A 25760-nucleotide genomic window follows, 5' to 3' on the forward strand; every position below is an offset into this window, starting at 1 on the left:
TTGACCAGTAAGTGCATACCTACAAAATACAAATATAGCCACTGCCAACATTGTTCAATTGCTTTACATGTAACTGTTTGATGATGAAATTCAAAGTCAGGTGAGAAATTGATCGATCAACTAGTGTTTTGATGTATAAATGTAGATATTTTTGCCTACTTTTGTATGTATTTATCACAAGGATGTTTCTCGTTTACTGTTTTTTATAATCATATAATTTAGACCATTGGTTTTCATGTTAGAATAGTTTTACGTCAGTCATTTTGGGGCCCTTTACAGTGTTCTGTTCGGTGTGAACAAAGGCTCCGTGTTGAAGGCCGTACTTTTGCTTATGAAGATTTACTTTTACAAATTTTGACTCTGATGATGAGTTGCCTCATTGGCACTTATACAAAATCTACCTCGTGAATGAATTAAAGGGAAATCTTTATTATTCTATTCAATATTTTAAGATGAGATTCAAGCTAGAGGCAATTAGCCAAAAGGAGAAATGTGCCACGTATATTATCTGCTTGATAAATGACTCCTTTATATGATATAAAGCATTATACAAATAATAATTTTATTAAATTAGATCTTCAAATTCGTCGTGAAAATACTGGAAAAAGATTTACATAAGAACATAAAAAGACCAAAAAGAGTGTAATATATGAAATTCTAAAATTTGAACATGCTCCATTTTTAACTATCGGTATAATATCACTACCCGGTCTTTCTGATATTGTCTCATCAGCAGGCATCAATAACGACGTGCAATGTTTCCCGCCATAATGTGGGTTACATATACAAATATAATGAGTTATGTAGCTCTTACACGTTCCTCCATTGTCACATATTATATACTGACATGGATCTAAACGATTTTCACAAAAGGCGCCATTGTACCCAACTGGACAAATACATTGAAAGCCAAATCCAGAACTAACGCTGCTACATTGAGCGCCATTTTGACATTCAACATCGGTACACGGATTTATCACAATTTCACATCTATGTCCTGTGTAACCCTGACTACAAAGGCAACTTCCGGAAAAACCACTACTTGACGCAACGCATGTGCCATTATGAAAACACGTGGTACCCATACAAGGATCCATGATAATGTCACAGTTATTCCCGGTATATCCGTCTCTGCAATCGCAAATGTAACCATCCACACCATCTTTACAGATTCCACCTAAAATAAATAGTGTGAAACCCTTAAATAAATTTTTAATTCTCGTGCTGGAGGTCCGATATTTAATCGGTCTTTATGCACGTGTGATTCTTTCTGGAATAGCAATGGTTTACTCGGAACTTTGAATATAATTGGAGTAGCAGTAAAAGGTCTTACATTTATTAGATGCATAAGCCATAATATGGTTAAAATATGAAATTTGCTTGTATTTTTATAGTATAAACAATGATTCAAAATCATGGTAGTAGATGAACGACTGTTTTGTGTCATATTCGTAATTCGGATATTATCCAGTGTGGTGTTTTTATTGCCGAACTGATAAGACATGCATTGTGTATAGTAACAACTATATTTACAATAATTACCATATTTACAAGGACTGGAATTGCATTCATCTATTTCTGATTTGCAGTTCTCTCCGGTAAAACCTTTTGTACAATTACACATAGTTCCTGTTAGAGTAGGCATACAAGTACCACCATTCATACAATCTGTTTCATCACACGTCAACTTCCGAAACTCACAATGAGGTCCATAATATTTCTCAGAACATTTACAACCAATTGAAGATACCTGATTTAAAAACGCAATTTTCTACATAATATTCATGATTTTTAATTATATTTTGTATAACGTTAAATTTCACTAGAGATCAGACAGCATTATGTATTTGTAAAAATGCACTATTTGATTTAAAACGGAGATTTAAGTTAAAAATGAGATGTTTAATATATTATATTTAACATTTTGCATATATTTTAAACTGCATTTGTACGTCATGTGTAAACATTATCATTTTTTATAATAATAACAGGAAATGCCTGTAGAAAGTCAGGAAATATAACAGTTGTTTCCATTCGTTTGATCTATTGCATTTGACATTTGACATGGGACTTTCCGTTTTGAATTTTACTTGGAGTTCGGTATTTTTGTTTTTCTTCTTTTTCATCATAGTCAGAATATGTGCATCTAATAAATTTTGGCAAACATTATATAAATGCATCATCTACGTTAACACAAATTCAAAAGCGAAATAAACCACCGTTTGGGAACAAATAACTTACAGAACAATTTCCACCATTTTGGCAATGCCTGTCTTCACATATCACAGACTCACACGACGTACCAGTATAGCCAGTGACACATTCACACGTAAAATTCTTTTGATTGTCTGGTAAGCAAGTACCCGAATGCTCACAGGGATCATACTTATGGCAATAGTTTATATCTACAACATAGAAGTCAGACACAGTGTATTAAATGTTTTTGATATACGTAGTACATTCAAAGAATGTTTTACCGATTACTTTTAATATACAATGTATACGAAATAGGACTGAAATTTGTATTATACGTTAATATTCTTACCACTATACGCCTGTAAGACTGTTTGTTGTACACCCGTGTTTGAGGGTATATTTCGCCGGTTGTCAGTCTTCGAATATTTGGCATGATTTAAGGTTTGACTAGCCATAAAACCAGGTTAAACCTACAATTTTGTCTTAAAATGTCCTGTACCAATTCAGGTATATTTCAGTTGTTATCATAAAGTCGGTTTCTATGTATGTTAACGTTTTTTTTTATGCATTATGTGTTTCTGTTCCGTTTTTTCCTCTTTAGTCGATGTGTTACCATCGGTTTTAGTTTTTAATACGGATGTGTGTTCTCTCAATCAATTAATGACTTTTGAACAGCGGTACTGTCGCGGAACTGTCGCCTTTATTTAAATGATATACTGTTATTGATTCGCCTTTTTTAATCCGTTCTACTTACCAATATTGCAGTCTTTGCCTGTCCAATCACCATTACAAATGCACTGCCATGGTTCATGACAATAACCGTTTATACAACCAGGATTTCTGATACACTGATCACATGATTCACCTTCCCAACCAATGAAACAACTAAACAAATTATTAAAAGAAAAAAAGAAACATGGTGACAATTTCAAAATAGTATCAACAACTTAGTAATACTAGCATGATGTATGTTATCCTAATAGAAAAGAAGTGTACGTAATTACCTAATATAATAATAATGACTGGAAATGTGATGTTGCGAATTTGAGAAAGAGGAGAAATGCTAACGATACAGTCATTGATATGTCGACGAAAAACTGCAATGGCAAATAACGAACATACGTCTTAAAGAACGAACAGGTCCACAAAAAACTAATTGAGTATCAACATTGAGCAACACGAACCCTACAAAAACCGGAAAATAGGACCCAAGCTGCTACCATAGCAATTCTTATTTGGATGCATATTGGGTACCTGAGATGACCCCTAGGTTTTGGTGGGTTTGTTGCTTAGTCTTAAGTTTTCTATGTTGTGTTTTGAGTACTATTGTTTGTCTTTTTGTATTTTTCTTTTTCTTTTTCAGCCACGGCTTTGTCAGTTTATTTTTTATTTATGAGTTTGCATGTCCCTCTGGTATTTATCGTGCCTCTTTTGCAACCCCTACCAAACATACAATAACTGTTATATGCGAATATGTATAAAGTAAAGTAATTACACTTCCAGGATGCTTTCAACTTTTAGCACTTATCCCGATTCAAAGTAGTTTTTTTGAAGAATTTTAGGAAACATATTTCATTATCATCTTTTCAGATGACATCTTTGAAGTACAGTATGAATGAATAAAAATCAACTATATTATGTGGATGGTTGACTCATAGGCAATCATACCACCTCGTCTTTTTTCATACTACAACACTTCAAAAAGGTCTCTTAAACTATGATTACAAGATAAAACGTCTGCTTTAAGTAGCCTATTTATTAGCTGATTTCTTGTTTTTTCTACATTTGTAGATGTTATATATAATTTGTTACTACATTTCAGAAAGAATGAATTCGTTTTCATTTTAAAATTAAAATAACAAGTACAACTATATGTGTAATTTTGATAAATGCTCTTTTTATTGTTGAAAGATTCAATGTTTTATGCAATCATGTATTATCTGTAAGATATCAACAAACCTGCATTGAAATGGTTCATAACAGAATCCGTGTGACATATTACATCTATCCCAACACATTGCTGTAAAAATAATAAACACATTTACAACGTTTGTCTTTCATCTTTCTTGGCTTGAATGAAATTGAAGAGTGTTAATTCTAACACAAATGTATATAAAACGAACACCATTCAAAATGTTGACTTTCAATACCAAGACGAAAAACTTCCTCAGATTAAGTTGACATAAGATGATTTTTAGTTGCTCTGTTTATGCCTAATTGATATTTATGCTTTTATACATTTCATACATTTATCTATCCAAACTTTTATCATCGAGTGACCTGGTAGAGTAGAAGCACAATATATCAATGGAAAATATATATGGATATGCATAGTCGAGGCAATTCTATCGTGTGCAAGGAAATAGTCATCATACATACATGTAGTTATGATAAACATTGTTCTGCAATATTGTAAAAGCAGGCTGTGGTAAAGCACACATCATTTCAGAAAGAATCGAGGAAGACCTCCCAAGTTTCTATGCACTGGCAATATCTATGGAAATTGTTCTTGTTTTAGGATATCATGGCTAACATTATACGAACAATATCGAATATAAAATTGGAATGAAATACTAGTTCGTATGTATGTTCGTCAAAAAAATTTGACTTTTTAAGACTCTTTTTAAGTTATTTCACATGAAGTACATAACTCAAGAAAAAAAGATTATTAGTTTTCTATATTTGATAACAAACGTAGCAAATGATAAAACAGGTTACATAACGATAGCCATGGCGTTGTCGGTTTGTTTTCGATTTGTAAGTTTGACTGTCCCTCTGGTATCTTTCGTACCTATTTTGCATAAGAGTTCTTCATCTGCCTTTGTAGGCATCGCCATAATGAATTTGTGAATTTTAAAGCCTTCCTTTAAAGCTATTTTCAGTCAGATTACACCTTTCAGCGTACACGAGGATTCATAATCAATAACTTGGGAGTAAACAGTGCCCAAAGACAATAACACATTTATAAATAATCGATATATCTTTATAACTAGTAATCAACTATTATTCATGACCGAATGTTAAGGTTTGAAATGAAGACAGTTTTTCATGACAAAAATTAGACAAGGTCATTAAATATATAGTATAGATTCGTGCAATAAAAAATAGAATATCACACAATACAACCATTAAAGCATAATCAACGCGAATCAATGTGAAAATACTCTTTTAGGGTTAGCGGTTCCTGCTCCAACAACGACAATTGTCGTTATCTTCATATCATGGTTATCATCCGTTGATAAGTAGCATTCGTTGACAGTCATATGTGAGGAAAAGAGGACAGAAGAAATGTGGTCTCAACAACTTGAACAGATCACTTGCTATCTGTGACATGAATCATAATAACGTCCGTTAAATTTGAGAAGAAATGATTTCAACAAAACAATTGAAGCAGCAACCTATACTATTCAATGTCTTTTGAAATTTTGTTCACAAGCCTTGAAATACCGTACCAACTGAAAAGTAAACTCCATTTGCAGGTACTGCGTGAATATATCTGCAATTTTTACTTTTATGATGTGTATAAAAGCATAAATATAGGTTTCACAACATGTCGATTTCAAATTATGTACCTGTTTGACAGAATTCGCCATTCCATCCCGGAAGACACAGTTTCGTACCATCTTGGTCACATACATAATGTCCAAAGCTATCATTTCTTGGTCTACAGAACACTTCACATCCTGCTCCGTAGTAATTGTCATCACATATTACTCTGTAAGTGTATTGTATTGATTTGTTTTCTCCTAATGTTGTCTGGGTGTACCAATACGATGGCGGATATATAGTCTCACTCACAATACTACGTATGATAAGTTCAGATGAATCTAAAATGTGGATGAAACAGATAGAATAAATGTTTAAAAATAGATATCTTCTTGGTGGGACTTAATGACAAACGACAAATTGAGAACTGAATGGAAAAAGATTGTCTGGAAAAAATTGATAAAAATGCCAAAATCTATGGTCAATCAAAAAAGGGAAATTTCCCTAAAAACTGACATAATAAAAGTTAAGGCTATATCAACTAATGAAAAGAATATAAAACAACTGTCATATTCCTGATTTGATACAGGTATCTGCTGAAGAAATGACAATTTATTATTTTGTTTAGTGAATCACCGGATATGTTTGAGAAGAAATGAATTAGATTAATTCGTTGCACTGTCGTAACCTGTTCCAGGAAGTACCGTCTCACAAGTAGACGATAATACGAAAGAAATAAACAATAGTGTTTTTTTTATAATTTATGAAATTGTAAATCGTTCAAATGTATAAAAGATGTCACGATAACTTTAATCGATTATGCAAGGATAGTCATAATGTTAATAAAGTAGTGATACAAATGAATTCCCCTTACCATTTTGTGATAGGTAATTATCATTATCATGTCTGACATCTACTACCAATGTAAACACGGCCTGAAAAACAACACAACTGATTATAAAAAAAATTTATAAGTCATTTCACAGACCCTTGTAGAACTACATAACCAGATAGTCAGACTTTGAGTAAATCTTTTATAGATAATTGTTTAATATGATCCTACGTAACCTTGTTTATATCTTCAATACAAGCTATTGATGTAAGGTACAAGAATTTGTATGTAAGTTTATAATTATAATAAATAAGTCAAGTATGCGTTGATTGCTTTATAATTGGAAAACAAGATTACAACAAGAAGCTTACTATTCTTTGTTGATACATTAACAACCAAACCTCTGTTCGGTAATATCCTTCTTCATTTCAGTTGATACATTAAGAGCCAAGCCTGTGTTGGAGTTTCCCCTTATTCATTGCAAATGATACATTATGAGCCAAACCTATGATGGGGATTCCCCGTAATTCATTGCAGTTGATACATTGTGCGCAAAGCCTATGTTGGGAATTCCCTTTATTCAATGCAGTTGATACATTGTGAGCTATACCTACGTTGGGGTATTCCCCTTATTCATTGCAGTTGATACATGGTGAGCAAAGCCTATGTTGCGGATTCCCCTTATTCATTGCAGTTGATACATTGTGAGCAAAACCTACGTTGGGGTATTCCCCTTATTCATTGCAGTTGATACATGGTGAGCAAAGCCTATGTTGCGGATTCCCCTTATTCATTGCAGTTGATACACTGTGAGCCAAACCTATGTTGCGGATTCCCCTTATTCATTGCAGTTGATACATTAAGAGCAAAGCTTATGTTTGGGATTCTCCTTATTTTTTTATGTTAAAACATAAGCAACAAAGCTAGATAGCGAGAACATGGATAACAGTTGTATCTCATGAGGTAAAATTTATATATACAAGAATGTGTCCACGGATGCCCCACTTGCACTATCATTTTCTATGTTCGGTGAACCGTGAAATTGGGGTTAAAACTCTAATTTGGCATTAAGATTAGAAAGATCATATCATAGGAAACATGTGTACTACGTTTCAAGTTGATTGGACTTCAACTTCATCAAAAACTATCTTGACCAAAAACTTTAACCTGAAGCGGGACGAACGGACGGACGAACAGACGAACAAACAGACGGACGAACGAACGAACGGACCCAAAGACCAGAAAACATAATGCTCCTCTACTATCGTAGGTGGGCATTAAAATATTATAAGGAGAGGATAGCTAGTGGTAAGGTTGCCAATGAGACAAATATGCATCATATCCCATACGACGTAGATATACAGGTCAATGTATGGTCTTCAATAAAGAGCAAAACCCATACCGTAAAGTAAGCTTTAACAGAATCCGACAAAAAACATGGGAAACAATTCAAACGATAACACCAACGTCTTATGTATGCTAATAGCGATATAAACAAATTACGGCAAGCATCAAGCAACGACAATCAATACTACATTTCCGTCTACTTACTTTGGACAGGCATATACATCTATATACAATGATTGTAAAATTAAACATGTTTGTAAGCACTCTGATGAAATGGCAAGAACAAAATGTAAAAATCGGTTTTCCAGAGTTTTCGTAGACAGTGAAAAATAATTCACCAATAAATAAACCAGGTTTCCCAGACATAAATATCAATAAGTTTTAATCCAACATATTTGTGCAAAACCCATTAAATACAATCCGCAAAAGTACGAACTGAAGCAAAAATAACATTATCGACAGTACCAGGAGTATTCAAAAAGGTCAAACAATACATATCTATTTCGGTTTTGAATTATTGAAAACAAAATCAATATTAGTACCGATTAAGACAATATTCAAAGATTTTATTACAGTTACTCTGTGATTTGATGAATTGAAGATCGATTACATGAGTGTTGGTTACCTCTTCTTTTATCTTTTTCGAGCTGTCGGCAAATACGAGTAGGGAAATACAATAATTAAATAACAGTATATTCTGAATACTTGAGTTTGTAACCCGATTTTTTTTCTCTAAATCGGTTTATGATTATCAAACGATGGTATACTACTGTTGCCTTTATTTGTTAAATGTATCTATGTACAAGTGTTTTATAGTATCACTCAGCACCGCATACTCAATTGTTTTGTGAATTTGAAGTTACTGTTCTTTATCCTGATAAGAAGTCTCAGACGACTCTCACCACAGCCGATAGACATGTTTTATACTCTTAAATTGTTGCTAACGTTAGAACTTATCTTTTAAAATCCGGTAAATAAAGAAATTGTCACAAGTATCGTATATATGTGAAAATTTTATTGGCATTAACAAGCCGTTACTCTACTTTATTTTAATGAAAAACATGGATTTGTATTTTAAATATTTTTCAGCATAACTTAATATAATATGCGCTAATATTTATAATCTAAAATGACGTATATTTGACATGATATGAGTATAAATTTACTCTACTTTATTTTAATTAGAAAACATGAATTTGCATTTTAGTATTTTTCAGCATAACATAATATAATATGCACCTATTTTTTAAATCTAAACTGACGTATATTTGACATGATATGACTATAGATTTACTCTACTTTATTTTAATAGGAAAACAGATTTGTATTTCAATATTTTTCAGCATAATTTGATATAATATGCACTAATTTTTTTAAATCTTAAAAGACGTATATTTGACATGATATGACTATAAATTTATTATGTGCTCCACTTTCGCAGTCGCTGTCCAAGTGTTTTTTAATTTAAGAGCGGACTTAATAGGTTACGCAAATATTTTAATCGGATTTAATCAAGAAAAAGTGTACATTGAAAATTTGATATGAATAATTATTAGATCATCTAATCTCCCTTTGATTAATATCAACGCAATGTCTCGTCTGCTCTTTTCATCAGTCGATTATAAAGCAATAATTACATAATTTACTTCCGTGTAAATAAAATAAAATATTCAATATATCATTATATTTGACTACAGGCACGTACGATATTCACTGAACTAAACAACCTTCATCTTGAAGCATTTTTAAATAGAGATACACATGATGCCCTCCTGATGAATCTATATACGATAGATACTTTATCTTACAATATATTTATATCTAACATGACATTCACGAAAGTCATCTTCAAGTGGGGAGGGTAAAATTTAGCAATTAACTATTACTTAATGGTTAAAAGTTCATGAAGTTCGATAAACTAAATTCTGTCAATTCAACAGCAACTCAAGAGGTTTATTTGTAAAAAGCAACTGTATGCTGATACAATAATGTATATATTTTGTGTCGTCGATAACTCAAATAGCTGTACAATGTAAAGGAAACATCATACAAAGCAGGTGCTTTAAAATAGGCTGGTTAATAACATGAACATGAAAAGAAAATCTTTGTTTCTGTAAATGCTTACAAGAACTTCCAATATTTATAGCCTATTAGAAATAATATCAACAAAAACTTCCGCTACACATATATAAACCTTATGAAATGTTGTCAAATTCCAAATTTAACCTGAAAAAATGCTTATGGGAAGGATTTTATATCAAATAAAAAAACACCATAATTTTAGTAAATTAAATATATACTTACAGGCCACGAAAACTGGAATCTGATCAGTAAAGTTGACATTTCAAAATCGTTTAGTGTTTGTGACAGTATAACATTGCCACCTAAGACAGCAGTACTGGAATTTCCAAAGATGCACTCGGGTAATTCAGGCACATTTGTCGTGTGTTGCAGGAGGCAGGCGCTTACAAATGTTCGACACTGATCACTACAAGATTCCTTAGTACCGACACAACAATGACCATCAGAACGCCGTCCATTTCCGTTGTATATTGATAAAATCGCCATTTCAAATGTACCCGATGAAAAGACCTGAAAGTAAACAAAGTAATTACACTAAAATGTGTCGTGTTTTTTTGTAAAGATACTGATGATCCATCAAAAAGATGACAGAACATTTATTACGTTGAATTTACTAAACAAAACAGAAGAGATTATAAATTGACATTCATGCGGACCATTGAAAATTAAGAAAAGTATTATAAGGTATTCTCAGGAATTGCACCCGTTAAATTTTTTACGACACTACTCTGTACTTTTTTATATTTTGAGTTTAAATTGATGTTTTGCCTTGGGCTTTGCATTTAACAAAATTCGGGGGGGGGGTCGGAATTCCAGAACGTTTTTGCCATGTTATGATACATGTATAAGCATCAAGGTTAACCATAAAAAACGATATAACAAGAGATGACATAAGTTCTGCTGATCTTAAATCTTACAATAACCTAGATAAAAAAAAACGTTCAGTTAGATGAATTAAATGATATTCAACATAAATTGTAACATGTGTATGTTGTCACAGTGGTGTGAAATTCAACATGTCAACGCCAAATCAACTATGTCAATAAATTTCTACATTTTCTTTTAAATACGTGGAACTGTATAAGTATGCCTTCTTTGCTTGCTATAATGTTTTACTGAATGAAAGCAAAGTAAAAATGATAAGATTTATGAATGAACTTTCATATATGAATTAGAAACAACAGAAGTTTACTAATGTTCATATCTCATAAATCTATTCAGAAGATACAAATCTGGAAAACATAAATATTTATTTCAAGACAGATCTGATACCAGAAATTTACACACGCATTGGTATGATAATGTTACAGTACTTTTTTAATTTGCATTTCTTATAGATATATATATACATATATAAATTCAGATGCGTTTTCTTAATTACTCCATTGTCCTCAAAATTATATAGGGCAATATTTGATCATTCCTGGTTTTCATCTGGTTGCTTTTTCGTCTTGACTTTGGCGTGTCCTTCTTAGAAAATAATAATTAAAAAAAAAGGATGAATTTCATGCGTCAAAGGCGCTTTTCTAGATTAATCTTCTTCGTCTGGAATGCTCAAAGCAGAATTATTGAAATTAAAGATGTATCAGAACCGACACAATTGAAAAGATACATGAACAAAAACGAAATAAGACAACAGCAAAATCCATATAAATTAGGGTGAACAAACACTAAAAAAAATACCGAATACAAGACAAATTAAATAGGGGAGGTACACATAAACTAAAAAATCAACGACTATCAACCAACGGAGCAAGTCAATTGTCTAATTCCTACTTGGTACAAACATACAAGGAAATGTTGGATTAACCCTGTTTTTATAGCCCACTTTTATACCAGTCGTTTATAGTTTCGATGTATTGACCAAATTGGGTCAGCATTCCCAACAGACATATTATGGTAACGTGACAATAAGAGAAATCAAGCAGCTAAAACTGTGTAAGTATAAATAAAAGTAAAATCACATAAATACTGAACTCCGAGGAAAATTCAAAACAGAAAGTCCCTAATCAAATGGCAAAATCAAATGATAAAGCACATCAAATGGACAACAACTGTCATATTCCTGACTTGGCATTTTCGACTGTAGTAAAACAGTCATACAACACAACTGACTAAATAAAGTAAACAAATAATACGTTTATGTCAAACTTAATATAATTCGAGGTATAATTCATGGCAAAATGATGGCGTACACGTTGATAAGTCTATGCAAAACAGCCGATATATATAGATAAAGTGGTCCAACATTTTTTTATGAATTCTTGACTTCAGTGTTTACTTTTAAAATAACTGAGAACTAACTTGTGAGTGCGTGGTGTTCTCTTTCTTCCAATTTACGAATCCTTGGCCAACTTATTTTCGCGGATACTTTATTTCGGGTTTACCCCTTTCTAGCTCAATATGATCGACTTAATTTCGCGATTTTACATGTACCTTATGTAGTTAGACAAGGGAAGATCAAACCTCGACGAAAATCGCGAAAATTAATTGGTTTACAGTATAGCATCATGTAGGAATATATACAAACTACCATCATTAACAATTAGGACTGGTGTGACTTAATAATGATGATACTATGTCTTTTCCAATTGTACTCATCATTTTTGCACATTCCTGACAAGTTCTTATAATGTTTCCCCAAGAATACATGTAACATGAAAAAGTAACATGAATGACATGCATGCAACAATAGTATGATAATATTGTTGGTTCGCACTTCCTCGTTTTACATAACTGATTTAAAGTCATTTAGTCTTTAACCAGTTTGACATAAATGCAGTGTGCACGACTTGTTTCTTGAATAACTTTACCGGGTACCTTCAAAATAAAAAGTTAAGGAAACAGAATGCTTAGGTAGCATTTAAATGATATGAAAATTATCATAGTTCATGTATTGACAAGGCATTTTCAGTGGGAACAAAGACCGTAAAATAAAAAAATAGACAATCAATCTCTTGATATCTAGTAAATGATAAAACACACAAATATGAAAACTATAGACGAATAAATGTTACAAACATCTATTTCTTTTTTTTTCAGGAATTTAACAGTATGGGTTTTTCTAGAGGTCAGTAATTCTTGAAGAATATTCCAAAGGTATGAAAAATATTTATACTCAGTTCCTTCTAGATAAACCAATCAAACGAACCAGAGTTAAACGTATGTACACAGAACGCGGATTTAGTCTACAAAAGACTGAGTAAAGGTCGAATCAAAAAAAGTAAAAAGGTCAAATTCAGTAAAGTTGAAGAGCATTGAGAACCCAAATGCCGAAATGTTTAAACAGCTAAGGTAATATATTCCTGGTGTGGAAAAACATTAGTATTATGCTTCAAAGTTTTGTAAACAGTGAATTCATAATAATGATCATATTCACAATTCATGTCAATATTTCAGTGTTGACTTTTAGGCTGGTAAGCAATTTAAGAAGAAACCCTAATAAAGAGTGGCATCGATCTAGGTGGTTGTAAATATCATTGGTGAAGTTCCGTCCCCTTATAATCTTATGATGATTAAGCATGTGTCTTTCATTTTACTGTTCAAAAACGGTTGAACTCCACAAAACTTCTACATTCCTCCCCGCCACTTTTTTCCGTAATTGTTGAAATCTTCGTTGCCTTATACCCATCAAATAAAAATATTGATACATCTTCAATAAAATTCTGCTTAAGTGACGTTTTCAACTGGGATTGAAGTGTAATCTTACGCAAACTGTGTGAATGTTTTTTTTTTATCTCGGTTATATGTTATCCAAATAATCATAATGTTTTTAACTTATTTTGAGTGACACGTATTTTTATAATATCAACTCATTATGGACCACCAAGGACTTTTTAAATGTGTTACTGTTACAATTTTGATATTCTGAGAAGTTTTTAAATCTAAAATTGTAAATATATCATATCAAAATAATCAAAGTTTGTTTCTTTTCAATACAAACTTTATATATTTATTTCCATTATTGGACATCGTGTATGTAAACATAGTTCCTAAAAAGTAAAATAACAAAAATACCGAACTCAGAGGAAACTTTTAAACGGAAAGTCCCTAAACAAATTGCAATATCAAAATATTAGACGCATCAAACGAATGGCTAACAGCTTTCATATTCCTGAAATCGTACAGGAATTTTCTGGTTTTATAGCTATTTTAACCTCTCACTTACATGACTGTCTCTTAAGATTCCATCATTGTGACAACAATGTGTGAACAAAACAGACAGGCTTTCAATTGATGGTTGAAAAGATAAAAAATAATGAATAAAAAGAAATGAACACGTTGTCCAGGGATTCTTCGAACTTTAATTTATCTGTGAGTTTATTTGACCAGTTAACATACCGAGAGAGTCTTGATTAATTTCATCGCCTTAAAAATAAAAACAGATCCCATGTACGCGCAATTAAAATACTGGAATACAAAACCATCTTCACAATAAATTTTAAAAAAACAGAAGCATAACTCAAACTAGGCGTATAATCCTAAACATTACACGTTGAAAGTTGTAATTGTGAAAATGGTAAAACCAAATTGCATTGCAATTTTTTCACTCTTTGGGTAAAATTCATACAAGATGGAAAACATACATTTATATACAAGAAAAAACGTTTAAAAATCAATATGACATACTGCAAACTGTCTTAACAATTTCAAAGACACCTATCGTAAAAAGTAAAATCACAAAAATGTTTAGTACATTTTGTTATTAAAAAATCAATTTGGTCAACGATTATTAGAGAGAATGGTCCACTCTATATACTAGTCACCAAAAACGATATCGTACTTGAACTCCAATTTATCATAAGATATAATAAATATGAAAATCTGTTAAATTATCCAATGAAAATCATTCATCTACAAATCAAATGCATATGATTAAAAAAATCTGACCAAATTTGAAAGTTGGAAATACTGAGTTATTGAACACAGGTGTCATATTTATTTTGCGGAAAAGGATGACAAAAATTTGTACTTTAAATTTCAAAAATGTAAAAAAGTATTCCAATATTTGCCATGGCATTCAAAATTTTAAGCAGACCATGTTGAAGTTAACAAATTTATGTTCTAATATCGATTATTTTTAAATCATTGAAATAGATTACGATACAGATTGAAGGCGGTATCTTGGACTTGCTCTATTGTGCTAATATCACCTTAAGTTTACCTAAACCTCTATTCAACCATACCGTCAACGTAATTGATAATTGTATAACCTTAACTGACTGTTAGTTTGTTGATAAATAACAGCAGCAAAATCCAAATGCAAATGAAACACTTGGTAGATGGCAAGGTTTATCAGTATCTTGAAAAATAAGATTTCCATTTTGTTCAATCAAATCTAATAATATAACTCCTATAAATAGATATTTGAGACAATAACTGTTTGTTAATCATCATTATGTGCTGGCGCGATTATACATTAGTTTTATACTAGTGTTGATTTTATCGAACAATGCTAAGTTTCACAGAAACCTGCTGTTAAGGACATGCTTGTTAATGATATGAACCATGTTCGATTTCGCAAATACATAGTACGTTTTATGTCTATTTTCATCATATACTTCCTCCTTGGTTTTTATGTAATGGTTTTTCTTTAGTGTTACTCTATGCACTGGTATGTGTAGAGATGATAAATAAAGCATTACTTAGAAAAAATGTATAAGTATATCTGCATGTATATTGTAGTGTCTTTTGCGTAAAGTTTTGAACTACAATACTTCTTAAATTTTTACAGCATTAAAAGTTAAGCGCTTATGAACGGGTTGTATTCGATTCTTCCTATAATATAATGTTTTTATTTTGCAGATGCAAATGAATACTTTTGGAATACAGTCGTCGGTCGACAGTATGATAAGAGATATACATCGATTAACTTTCGATCTTTCTTTTCTTTCTATATATAGATATCTCATTAGTGAATATAAAGATAATTTTTCTAAGAATGACACTTTAAACTATGGTCTAATGATGGAATTTTAAACTTCTTAACTGTTGTGTTAGTTTATATAACATAACAAAAGTATAACGTTCATTGTACTATTAGCGCAATTAACATCTCTTCACTGATGCTCGAAGCCAAGTAGGTGACTGAGGTAGGTGATGATTAACCACGATATTACATAGTTAGTAGGTGTCGTGTATATGACTTATTTTATAATATGCTAGGTGGGCTTCAGTTGCATTTGTGGGAGGTCTTCCTTGTAGAAAAATGTTGAATAACAAAAATACCGAACTCCGAGGAAAATGCAAAACGGAGAGTCCTTAATCAAATGTCAAAAAATCAAAAGCTCAAACACATCAAAAAAATGGATAACAGCTTTTAGAATTTTCTATAACATGGTCCATATATTCTATTATAACAATATGGGGTAATTTCCAATGACGAGATTCGCCTCGATTAAATGTTACTCTCTTCTGAATATTCATACTGTATGATAGGATTACTGACTAAGTTATTCTTATTGATAAATTTAAAGGAGTGATCTCACAACATTTAATTGTTTTGTCGAAATATATATTTTTATGACTGTAAAAAGTAAGCGATATAATTGTGATATAATTAAACTGAAGTATTACACTGGTGTTTTTATGTATCATTGCAGTAATAGAAATGACAGTTTATATAATGGTATAATGATTGTGCTGTTGTAAAACTGTGTTATATCATGGTTTATGTTATATATGAAGAGGAAGAAATTACTAAAGCCATTCCATCAATCCTGTTTCAGGCGTAAAAGCATTAAAAGATTCCTTGAATTCATGAAATTATATGTCATGATTACCTAGAATTAGAGGAAGGGCAGATTCCCTGTATTTTTTGTTTATCACATTGCTTTCTTTAACAAGTAACAGTATTATATATCCACAAGTCATATTTCCGATTATTGTTTGAATTAAACATACATATGAACATATCAAAACTTCATTTATGGACTTTCCATGTACTGTTATTACCAGTGTTAATTCCCTAATCATCAATTCCGTAACCAGTGTTTTCAGTACTGACATGATTTAACATGGGTTTTTTTATATTCTACATTGGTATATTCAAAATTATAAAAAAAAAAGTTTGCTTATTCTTAATGTCCCATTGGTTATGTACTAGTATATCCTCAAGTCTTCAGGGATCCAAATATCCTTCGGTATTAGCATTTTGGTTTGAGGGTTTCTGTCTAAGATAAATCAGAAAATGCGTTTGCACTAATAACATTTTCTAGAACTCTGTCGATACAGTTCCTGTCAATCCACGAGGGTAACGTCATCTCTGTCGATACCGCTCCTGTTGGACTCTCAGTTCCCGAGTGTAACATCGGCATAGTCGATACCGCTTATGTTGGACTGTTAGTCCTCGAGGGTAACATCGGCTCTTTCGATACCGTTCCTGTTGGACTGTTAGTCCTCGAGGGTAACATCGGCATTGTCGATACCGTTCCTGTTAGACTGTCAGTCCTCGAGGGTAACATCGGCATTGTCGATACCGTTCCTGTTGGACTGTTAGTCCTCGAGGGTAACATCGGCTCTTTCGATACCGTTCCTGTTGGACTGTCAGTCCTCGAGGGTAACATCGGCATTGTCGATACCGTTTATGTTGGACTGTTAGTCCTCGAGGGTAACATCGGCATTGTCGATACCGTTCCTGTTGGACTGTTAGTCCTCGAGGGTAACATCGGCTCTTTTGATACCGTTCCTGTTGGACTGTCAGTCCTCGAGGGTAACATCGGCATTGTCGATACCGTTCCTGTTGGACTGTTAGTCCTCGAGGGTAACATCGGCATTGTCGATACCGCTTATGTTGGACTGTCAGTCCTCGAGGGTAACATCGGCTCTTTCGATACCGTTCCTGTTGGACTGTCAGTCCTCGAGGGTAACATCGGCATTGTCGATACCGCTTATGTTGGACTGTCAGTCCTCGAAGATAACATCGGCTCTTTCGATACCGCTCCTATTGCTATTGGACTGTCCGTCCCCAAGGGCAACATTGGTTTTGTCGATACCGCTTCTGTCTGACTGTCAGTTCCCGAGGGTAACATAAATTTGTCGATACACCTCCTATTGGATTGTCAGTTCCCGAGGATAACATTGGCTCTGTCGATACCGCTCCTGTTGGACTGTCAGTTCCCGAGGATAACATCGGCTCTGTCGATACCGCTGCTGTTGGACTGTCAGTTCCCGAGGATAACATCGGCTCTGTCGATATCGATCCTGTTGGACTGTCAGTCCCCGAGGGTAACATCGGCTCTGACGATACCGCTCCCGTTGGATTGTCATTCCGAAGGTGATAAAGGCCAGGAAGTGCGTCGATACTGACAAGATTTATAAGAAATCTGATTCAGATTATCCGTTGATCAATTGTAAAAATATTTAGAAAATAAAGTTTGAATTCTCTCGGGATTTGACAATTCTATTTGGTCCCGTTTGGTCGTAAATTGTTCAAGTATTTATACATTCCCGGCTTATAAAGTGTGCTTTGTGAAGGTAAATCCAGCTTGAAAAGCAAATCGATGGTACAAAATTCATCAATCTTATTTCGCTTTTATGGATTGTGGGAAAATTAGATTAAGTTTCCAAAATAACTTAAAAAGGGAGACGGAAACCGAACTTCTCTTGGAATTTTTATATACAACTGAGAATAAGAGAAAATTGTTTCATCGTATTTGGCACAACGTCGATGAATTTTCGATATTTAATATCTCTCCCAATTCGTATTTGATTTGACTCATGAAATGTTTTAATTTGAGCGCCACTGATGAGTCTATGTTAATAATCATAAGCATAGTATCTTAGATGAGTTTTCATATTCCATAATATTTAAGTTTCATTGGGTTTCATCAACACTTCTAATATTGACAACGTGATTGAAATATTACAGGGGAAAGTGGTTATACACTTTAACAAAATAGATAGCCGTTCATGTAGCAAAAGGGTATGGATCAGTTTTGTTCGTTATAGTTATAGACACAATGTTGTTATATATCAGTTTTAACATTAAATCCATTGTTATAAATCAGCTTAGACTATTAAATCAAAAGTGGTTCCGCCATCATAGACACATGTTGTTATGTATCGTAAGAGTTAGCTACTTACTTCGCCCATTGGTAATATTATGTTTTAATACAAGAGTCAATTGTCTTCATAAAGTTTCAATTTTTCGTTTTCTTTTTCGAATGACATATTTTTAATGAATACTTACAAGCTAGATATCTGGTAATGTGAATAAAAGATAAAAGGCAATAGTGGTTTAACCATGTTCAAAACTTGAAAATCCGTCTGGACTATTCTAACATAAGGTATAAAACTTAAAGGAACGCAAAGGAATTATAAAAGAAGGTTAATCGGATGTGTTAAGAGGTTACACATCTCCTGCTTAAAATAGCAATTAAACTAATCAAACATTTAGATCACAAAAATACTGAACTCTGAGGAAAATTCAAAACGGAATGTCCCTTATCAAATGGCAAAATCAAATGAGAAAACACATCAAACGAATAGACAACAACTGTCATATTCCTCACTTGGTACAGGCGTTTTCAAATGTAGAAAAATGGTAAATTGAACCTGGTCTATAGCGCTCAACCTCGACAGTCTACATTAAATTCCATTATATTGACAAAGATGCGTGAACATAATGTCACAAATTAGGGTAACAACAACACGAACCCCACTAAAAACTAGTGGTGGATTTCAGTTTTACTGGAAGGTTAAGCAGGTCCTGCTCCATATGTGGCACGCGTCGTCGTTCTTATTCGGTATGTCACATTCGTGAAAAGGGAATGGGAGTGTAGTTTTAAAAGTCACGATAGCTGATAGAAATAGAGCTTACTTTTACGATTTGAAATTAAAGATTTAGAGCTAACTTTTACGATTTGAAATTAAAGATTTAGAGCTAACTTTTACGATCAGACGACTAAACAGGTGTCTTCAGATTTAAAATAGCAATACCATGTCTTTCGTAAGTTCGGACACTTGCGAATTGTATCAGTCATAAAATTTGTGTTAACGACTTTAAAACGTGTGTTTCTTCCTCATATCATCGAAAAACAAGTGCGATCTGGGAATTATGGATTTTACGCTTGCATGCAAAGCCTTCTAAAACGTTTTCATAATTTAAAATATTCCTTGCAGGTCATATATTTAAGTGTGATATTCTGCTAACGTTCTGGAAGTAAAACCTTTGCTGAAGTGAGGCATTTGTTTGAATGTGTGAGGCATACAAATACGCAGTCACGCCCGGTCGAAATAGAAACACAAAATTCGAACGCCTCGCCCCATTTTCCACATTTGAAAATGCCTGTTCCATTTCAGGAATGTGACAGTTCTTGGCCATTCGTTTTTTATGTGTTTTGTTATTTGATTTTGCCATGTGAGTATGGACTTTCCGATTAGATTTTCCTCTAAGTTCAGTATTTTTGTGATTTTACTTTCGCGTAAACAGCGTGCCACGCTCTGTGCAAGTTAAAGAACCATTGTAAAAAATTCTCTGACGGATCCGTATATTATATGTTGCAAAGCAAAATTTGCAGTTCCTCTCATTTTCTAGTGACAGCCCAAATTGCCAATCCTTTGAAATAGTAGATCCCTAGGGATCTTGCCGATATTTTCTATTGTATTCTTTCTTAATGTCACAAACATGTATGAGGTGTTTGTTACTTGACGTTAAGGAACAGTAATCAATCAAATATCTTAATAGCAAGTGCCTCAATTTGTGTTCTTATAACTTCGTCTAAGAATTGTATGGAATCGAATAAAAACCTTAATATCGATCTAAACAAAAGCAATTCATTTTCCTGGGCCACCGTGGTGCTTATTTACGTCGAATAAACGTGCAAAATTCCGTTGTTCCGTACTAAACACAAAAAACATTTTTTGAAACGTGAATTCAAAAAAAGATCTTCGTAGTATCGAAATTGTACAATATGCCTGAAGATTGGTATTTAGACATGTTAAATACACTGGTAGTGATGAATCAATTTAAAAGGTTGACGGTTAACTAACTTTGACAGATACATGTTATATCGAAAAATCTGGCAGAAGTGTAGTGTTGAAGATAGTTAAAATAAGACTTCATACAAAGAAATACTTAACAGCTAGTCTATATCACACTATTTAAAAAGTACAATAAAAGCTCCTTGTCGCCGAGATCAGTGGCGGATATCCAGGGGGCGAAGAGGGCATACGCCTACCCCTTTGGATCGCCAAGTTTTCTTTAAAGATCATGATTTTCACGAGATCTATAAAAGCTTATAATAAGCTGTGCTTTATCTATATGCCCAATTGTTTCTTTGAAACATAAATGACGTTGTTTTGAACTTATACATCCCGTTATTGTGTTATTGTACTATGATAAATTTGTGTATTCTAGTCTTTAATTTTTCCTTATATGCTTCGTCTATATGTCATTTTGTGCTTCTTTGTTACATATTTGTTTGTTTTTGTAGTGGTTTAGATTATAGCACAAAGCTGACTGCTGTACCCCTGTTTTTGACATATTTACCTATCATGTATGTATGTTGTTCACACATCGTTGTCAATATAACAGAATTTGATGCGACTGCCATACAAAAATGAGAGGTTTAGATAGCTTTAACCAGGTTAAATCGACAATTTTCTTACGTTGTAAATTCACAGTACAATGTCTTGTAAATTTAAAGAATCACCCATTACCTCCCTTAAAAATCCTTTTCATTTATTCTTTTAATATTTGTTAATAAAATTTCTTTCATAAGACAATACAATATACATGTTTTCTTTTAAGCATATCATGCAGCTAAATGAAATGTAAATATTTAGATTTGGACGTTTGAGTAAAAATGTGTACCAATCATTTGTGTTTCGAAATTACCGCCCGTGACTAACTAAGGAGGATCGAATGCAATACAATGAATGAGCGCGAAAGAAAACTATCTTACCACAAGAAAAAACTATCCTAATACCACAAGAAAAAACATGCTAAGGCATTTCAATCAGAACTATCTTGCATCATTTAACCCATAATTAGCATAGCATTCCACACTTGAGACCGTTTATTTGCATTTGAAGGTGTAGATTTATTTATTTTATTTGTCATTTTGGTATATATAGTAGTTTATAACTTTGACGCTTTATATATCAAGATTAAAAAAAACATAGAATTGAGAACGATGACAAGTTAAGAAACGCTCCATGTTTAGGAAATCCTTATATATATTAGCGTTCTACGTACAAGTGGTTGGAATTTGACTAACAATATTTTGGATTTAATTCAAATATTTTACTTCACGAACGAGGACTCAGAACCAAGTCGGTTTGGGGGGTTTTTTATGTTGATTTTTATTGCGTCGTTTCAGGATTACTAATTTACATGATTTCTTATGTTTAAAATTGTAATAAAATCACATACAGGATTAATATTCTGTATATATAATAATATATAATTGTATAATTTTACTGTGACGTTTTTTTATTTGTTTCATTGGCGTTGTTCTAGAATTAAAGATATAATTCCAATTTCAACAACAAAAAGTTTCATTTCTTATATCTGAAATTGCATTACAATCACAAACAAACGGGTCACCCACGTCAGCGATATCGATGACCTGTATATTTATTAATAATTTTAATATTACTGTGACGGCGACTAACTGCAGCCGTTATAATTACACTGCAAGAAAGCATTATAGCAAAAACTTTGCTTACCTGTATAATTAATGAAATATATATAAGTCCTCTAGTTATCACGCCATCCATAATCTGTTCACTCTATAGTCATAATTGATATATTATTTTCAAATTAATAAATCGTGAGGATCTGAAATGATAAGATCAAACTGATGTAAATACAAGTCAACACTCATCTCTTATCTACGGATACTAACTACTAATTATCGCTTAATTCTCTGATATAATCATCTTGGGGAACGTTTAATCAACTACTGCTAAATGTCAGCATTGTCTTTTAACTCATATTCTCTTAAAAATGAAGCAAACTATAGTTTACCATTAGTTTCAATATGTTTCTCCTACGTTTGAATTTGTTTCTCATGTATTTGACTTCTTTGCACTGGTTTGTTTAGGGTACGGCACATGTTTAATCTGTAATCCATTACTGTTTGGAAATCATACTTTTAGTTTATTAATAAATATGACTCCACCGCTTCCTACATCGTTAGTCAATTTCGGACATAACACAACAAAACGTGGTATTCCATTTCATTATTTCGAATTTTGAAATGTATTGTTACGGGTTAAGATATTTTTCAAGTATGAAATCGTAACAAAAAAGTTTTCGAATTCGTTTACAGAATCATTAATGTCGATATCATATATAATCCGATTGCTTAAATCAGCGATTTCCTGTTTTTCATAGCAGATAAAACATAATTGATCATAATTGCTTTATTTGTTGCTACAGATTTTTATTTTCAGTAAAAAAACAATTGGTTATTTCACATTTTCTAAAATGTTGCACAGTGTTTTAAATTATATATAACAGATTACTTAACAAATTTCAATAATTGGCAATAATATGAAAATCATACAAAATAATGTTTATGTTATCTAGAAAATTTGCAAATGAATATTACAATTTGTTTTACAGATTTTATTTGATATAATAATTGTTGATGAGCTATTACAAATAAAAAGGAATCATTATTCTGATATCTGAGTATTCGCTCCAATGACATTCGCTTAATATCAATAAAGCATTTTCAACAATTTTTGCAGGTTATAAATCAGAAATTTCTGCATACACTATAATGAAATACAAAACAATTATTAAAGGGCATTTGTAAAATATATACAGTAAAAGGTAGAATCACAAAAATACTTAACTCAAATCTAAAAATGAAAAGTCCCTCATCACATGGCAAAATCAAAGGATAAAACACATCAAATGAATGGACAACAACTGTCATATTCCTGATTTGGTACAGGCATTTTAAAATGTAGAAAATGGTGGATTGAACTTGGTTTTACAGCGCTAAACCTCTTACTTTTATGTCAGTCGAATCAAATTCCGTTATTCAGTTTACAACGATGTGTGAACAAAACAGACATAATCGGTAAAATATTCAAAATATGGTTACAGCAGTCATCACTGTGTTACAATCTCAAGACAAACAAACATATACAAAAAAAACACAAAAAGTATCTATCAAATTAAAAAAAAAAAACAAATTCCTTGTTTCGCGTGTTGGGCATCTGAAAATGCAAACGTCACAAAAAAGAAATTTTGTCGTTCAATGTCTATTTAAAACAATTATAATTTCACATGGAGAATGGTGGTATGCAGGGTTATAAAATCAAAAGCTATGTTAGAATCAATTACAGAAACAGACCGAAATTAAAAACTATCCAGCAGTTCTTTCGAATTTTTAAGAATCCATATATGGTTAATACTACTACGCGAATGAAATAATTTTGTCGTTTGTCGTTCAAAGTATTATCAAATTTATAATAGAACAATAATATAATGACGGAATCTTTAAAAGTACAGAGTCACGTTATAAGTGACAAGGAAACACAAAAAGTTGCATATACAAAACACACCAACAAAATGAAAGATAATACAAACATATTGCTGGGATGTATAAGTAACGAAGTTTATCAATTGGATATCACATAAAACAGACCAAACAGTAAAAGTAATATTAATAATTGAACAAAGACAAATAAAAGAACAATATAACACGGAGTTTATTATAAATAAAGTCAGTATGCAGATTCTATGCATCAAGACCATCATGTATTATTTGTGAAGTTGATACGGAATATTTATCAACAAGGTCTTGGTACCTTCCAATGAACTGTTTTAGAAAAAGGGCGATACGTTCTTTGACATACCCCTGGTTCATCAACTTCATCGTCATTTATCGCATTTCGGCGTAACGACCTCTGCTCAGTGTCCTATATATATATATATATATATATATATATATATATATATTCGACCATCGGTATTAGACACATTATGTAGTTATCTTGCAGAAGACATTACTTCGTTGCTAAACTTGTGTTTGATTCGTTTGTCTTTTCTCAATTCTAAAAGTTTAACCGCTAGCATTCTATGGTAGGTTTAACACTTGTAATTTTGTTGAAACTGAACAATATGCAATCACTTGGTTTCTATTCTGTGAAGACAGTTCCTGTTTATCATGCATTATAAGTCACATCAGATTTAGTTAAGCAGAACGATTGCGAGATTTGTTTTAGATACTCGCTGATGTTGAAGACATTACAATGTCTTTACTTTTTGTCTACAATCTTTTTTGTTTTTTGTTTTTTGTTTTTGTTTTTCCGGTTGCTGTCTCATTGAAGTTTTACATACATTTTATTTTATCATTACATAATCAGCAGAAGTTGTGTTTTTGTCGTTTAAATTATAATAAACACTTCCACAGAGACAAGCGTGATACAATATGCAGGTTTTGACGATTAAACTATAATAAAGACATGATTTACTGAGTGGTTATTCTTTCGTATAAAGTGAAACGTGGTACAATAACAGTCGGGAGGGCAATAAAATAAAAACAGGTAAAAAATGTTAAAGTTAATTTATAAGTGCATTAAAAAGGTTTGTAAAACTCTGAATGTAATCGACGATTGAAATAATGACCAAAGAAATGTATATGTTCTACGTTTGACATTCTTCTTATAAACTGTAAAATAATAATTTTTGAAAAAAAGGTCTATGTTTGTGTCATATGATATCATATGATGAGACAGTCCAGATCTATTGTAATTTCTTTTCTATGTCAAATATTCATTTCTTAAAGAATAAGTTTCTCTTTGTTTATTTGGGTTTTTTTTTCTTCTCTTTTTTATAAATTTCCTGTATACA

The 25760-nt window shown here is 32.2% G+C and overlaps 1 protein-coding gene across 3 annotated transcripts in view; it reads right to left on the reverse strand.

Moving 5' to 3' along the window:
* Window positions 1-545: 545 nt before the first annotated feature.
* The window catches only part of LOC143085084 (delta-like protein 1), a 38956-nt gene continuing 13741 nt past the window's right edge, over window positions 546-25760 (reverse strand). For all 3 annotated transcript variants that reach the window (XM_076261262.1, XM_076261264.1, XM_076261265.1), the window contains exons 2-10: window positions 22616-22727; window positions 10166-10453; window positions 6557-6617; window positions 5769-6023; window positions 4156-4216; window positions 2951-3081; window positions 2242-2405; window positions 1543-1750; window positions 546-1177 (exon numbers count right to left, since the gene is read on the reverse strand). In XM_076261262.1, coding sequence (XP_076117377.1) covers window positions 579-1177; window positions 1543-1750; window positions 2242-2405; window positions 2951-3081; window positions 4156-4216; window positions 5769-6023; window positions 6557-6617; window positions 10166-10453; window positions 22616-22666 — 1818 coding nt within the window. In that variant the 5' untranslated portion in view covers window positions 22667-22727 and the 3' untranslated portion in view covers window positions 546-578. The remainder of the gene's footprint in view (window positions 1178-1542; window positions 1751-2241; window positions 2406-2950; window positions 3082-4155; window positions 4217-5768; window positions 6024-6556; window positions 6618-10165; window positions 10454-22615; window positions 22728-25760) is intronic.

Source organism: Mytilus galloprovincialis, chromosome 8, assembly GCF_965363235.1.
Source record: "Mytilus galloprovincialis chromosome 8, xbMytGall1.hap1.1, whole genome shotgun sequence".
NCBI classification, from domain to species: domain Eukaryota; kingdom Metazoa; phylum Mollusca; class Bivalvia; order Mytilida; family Mytilidae; genus Mytilus; species Mytilus galloprovincialis.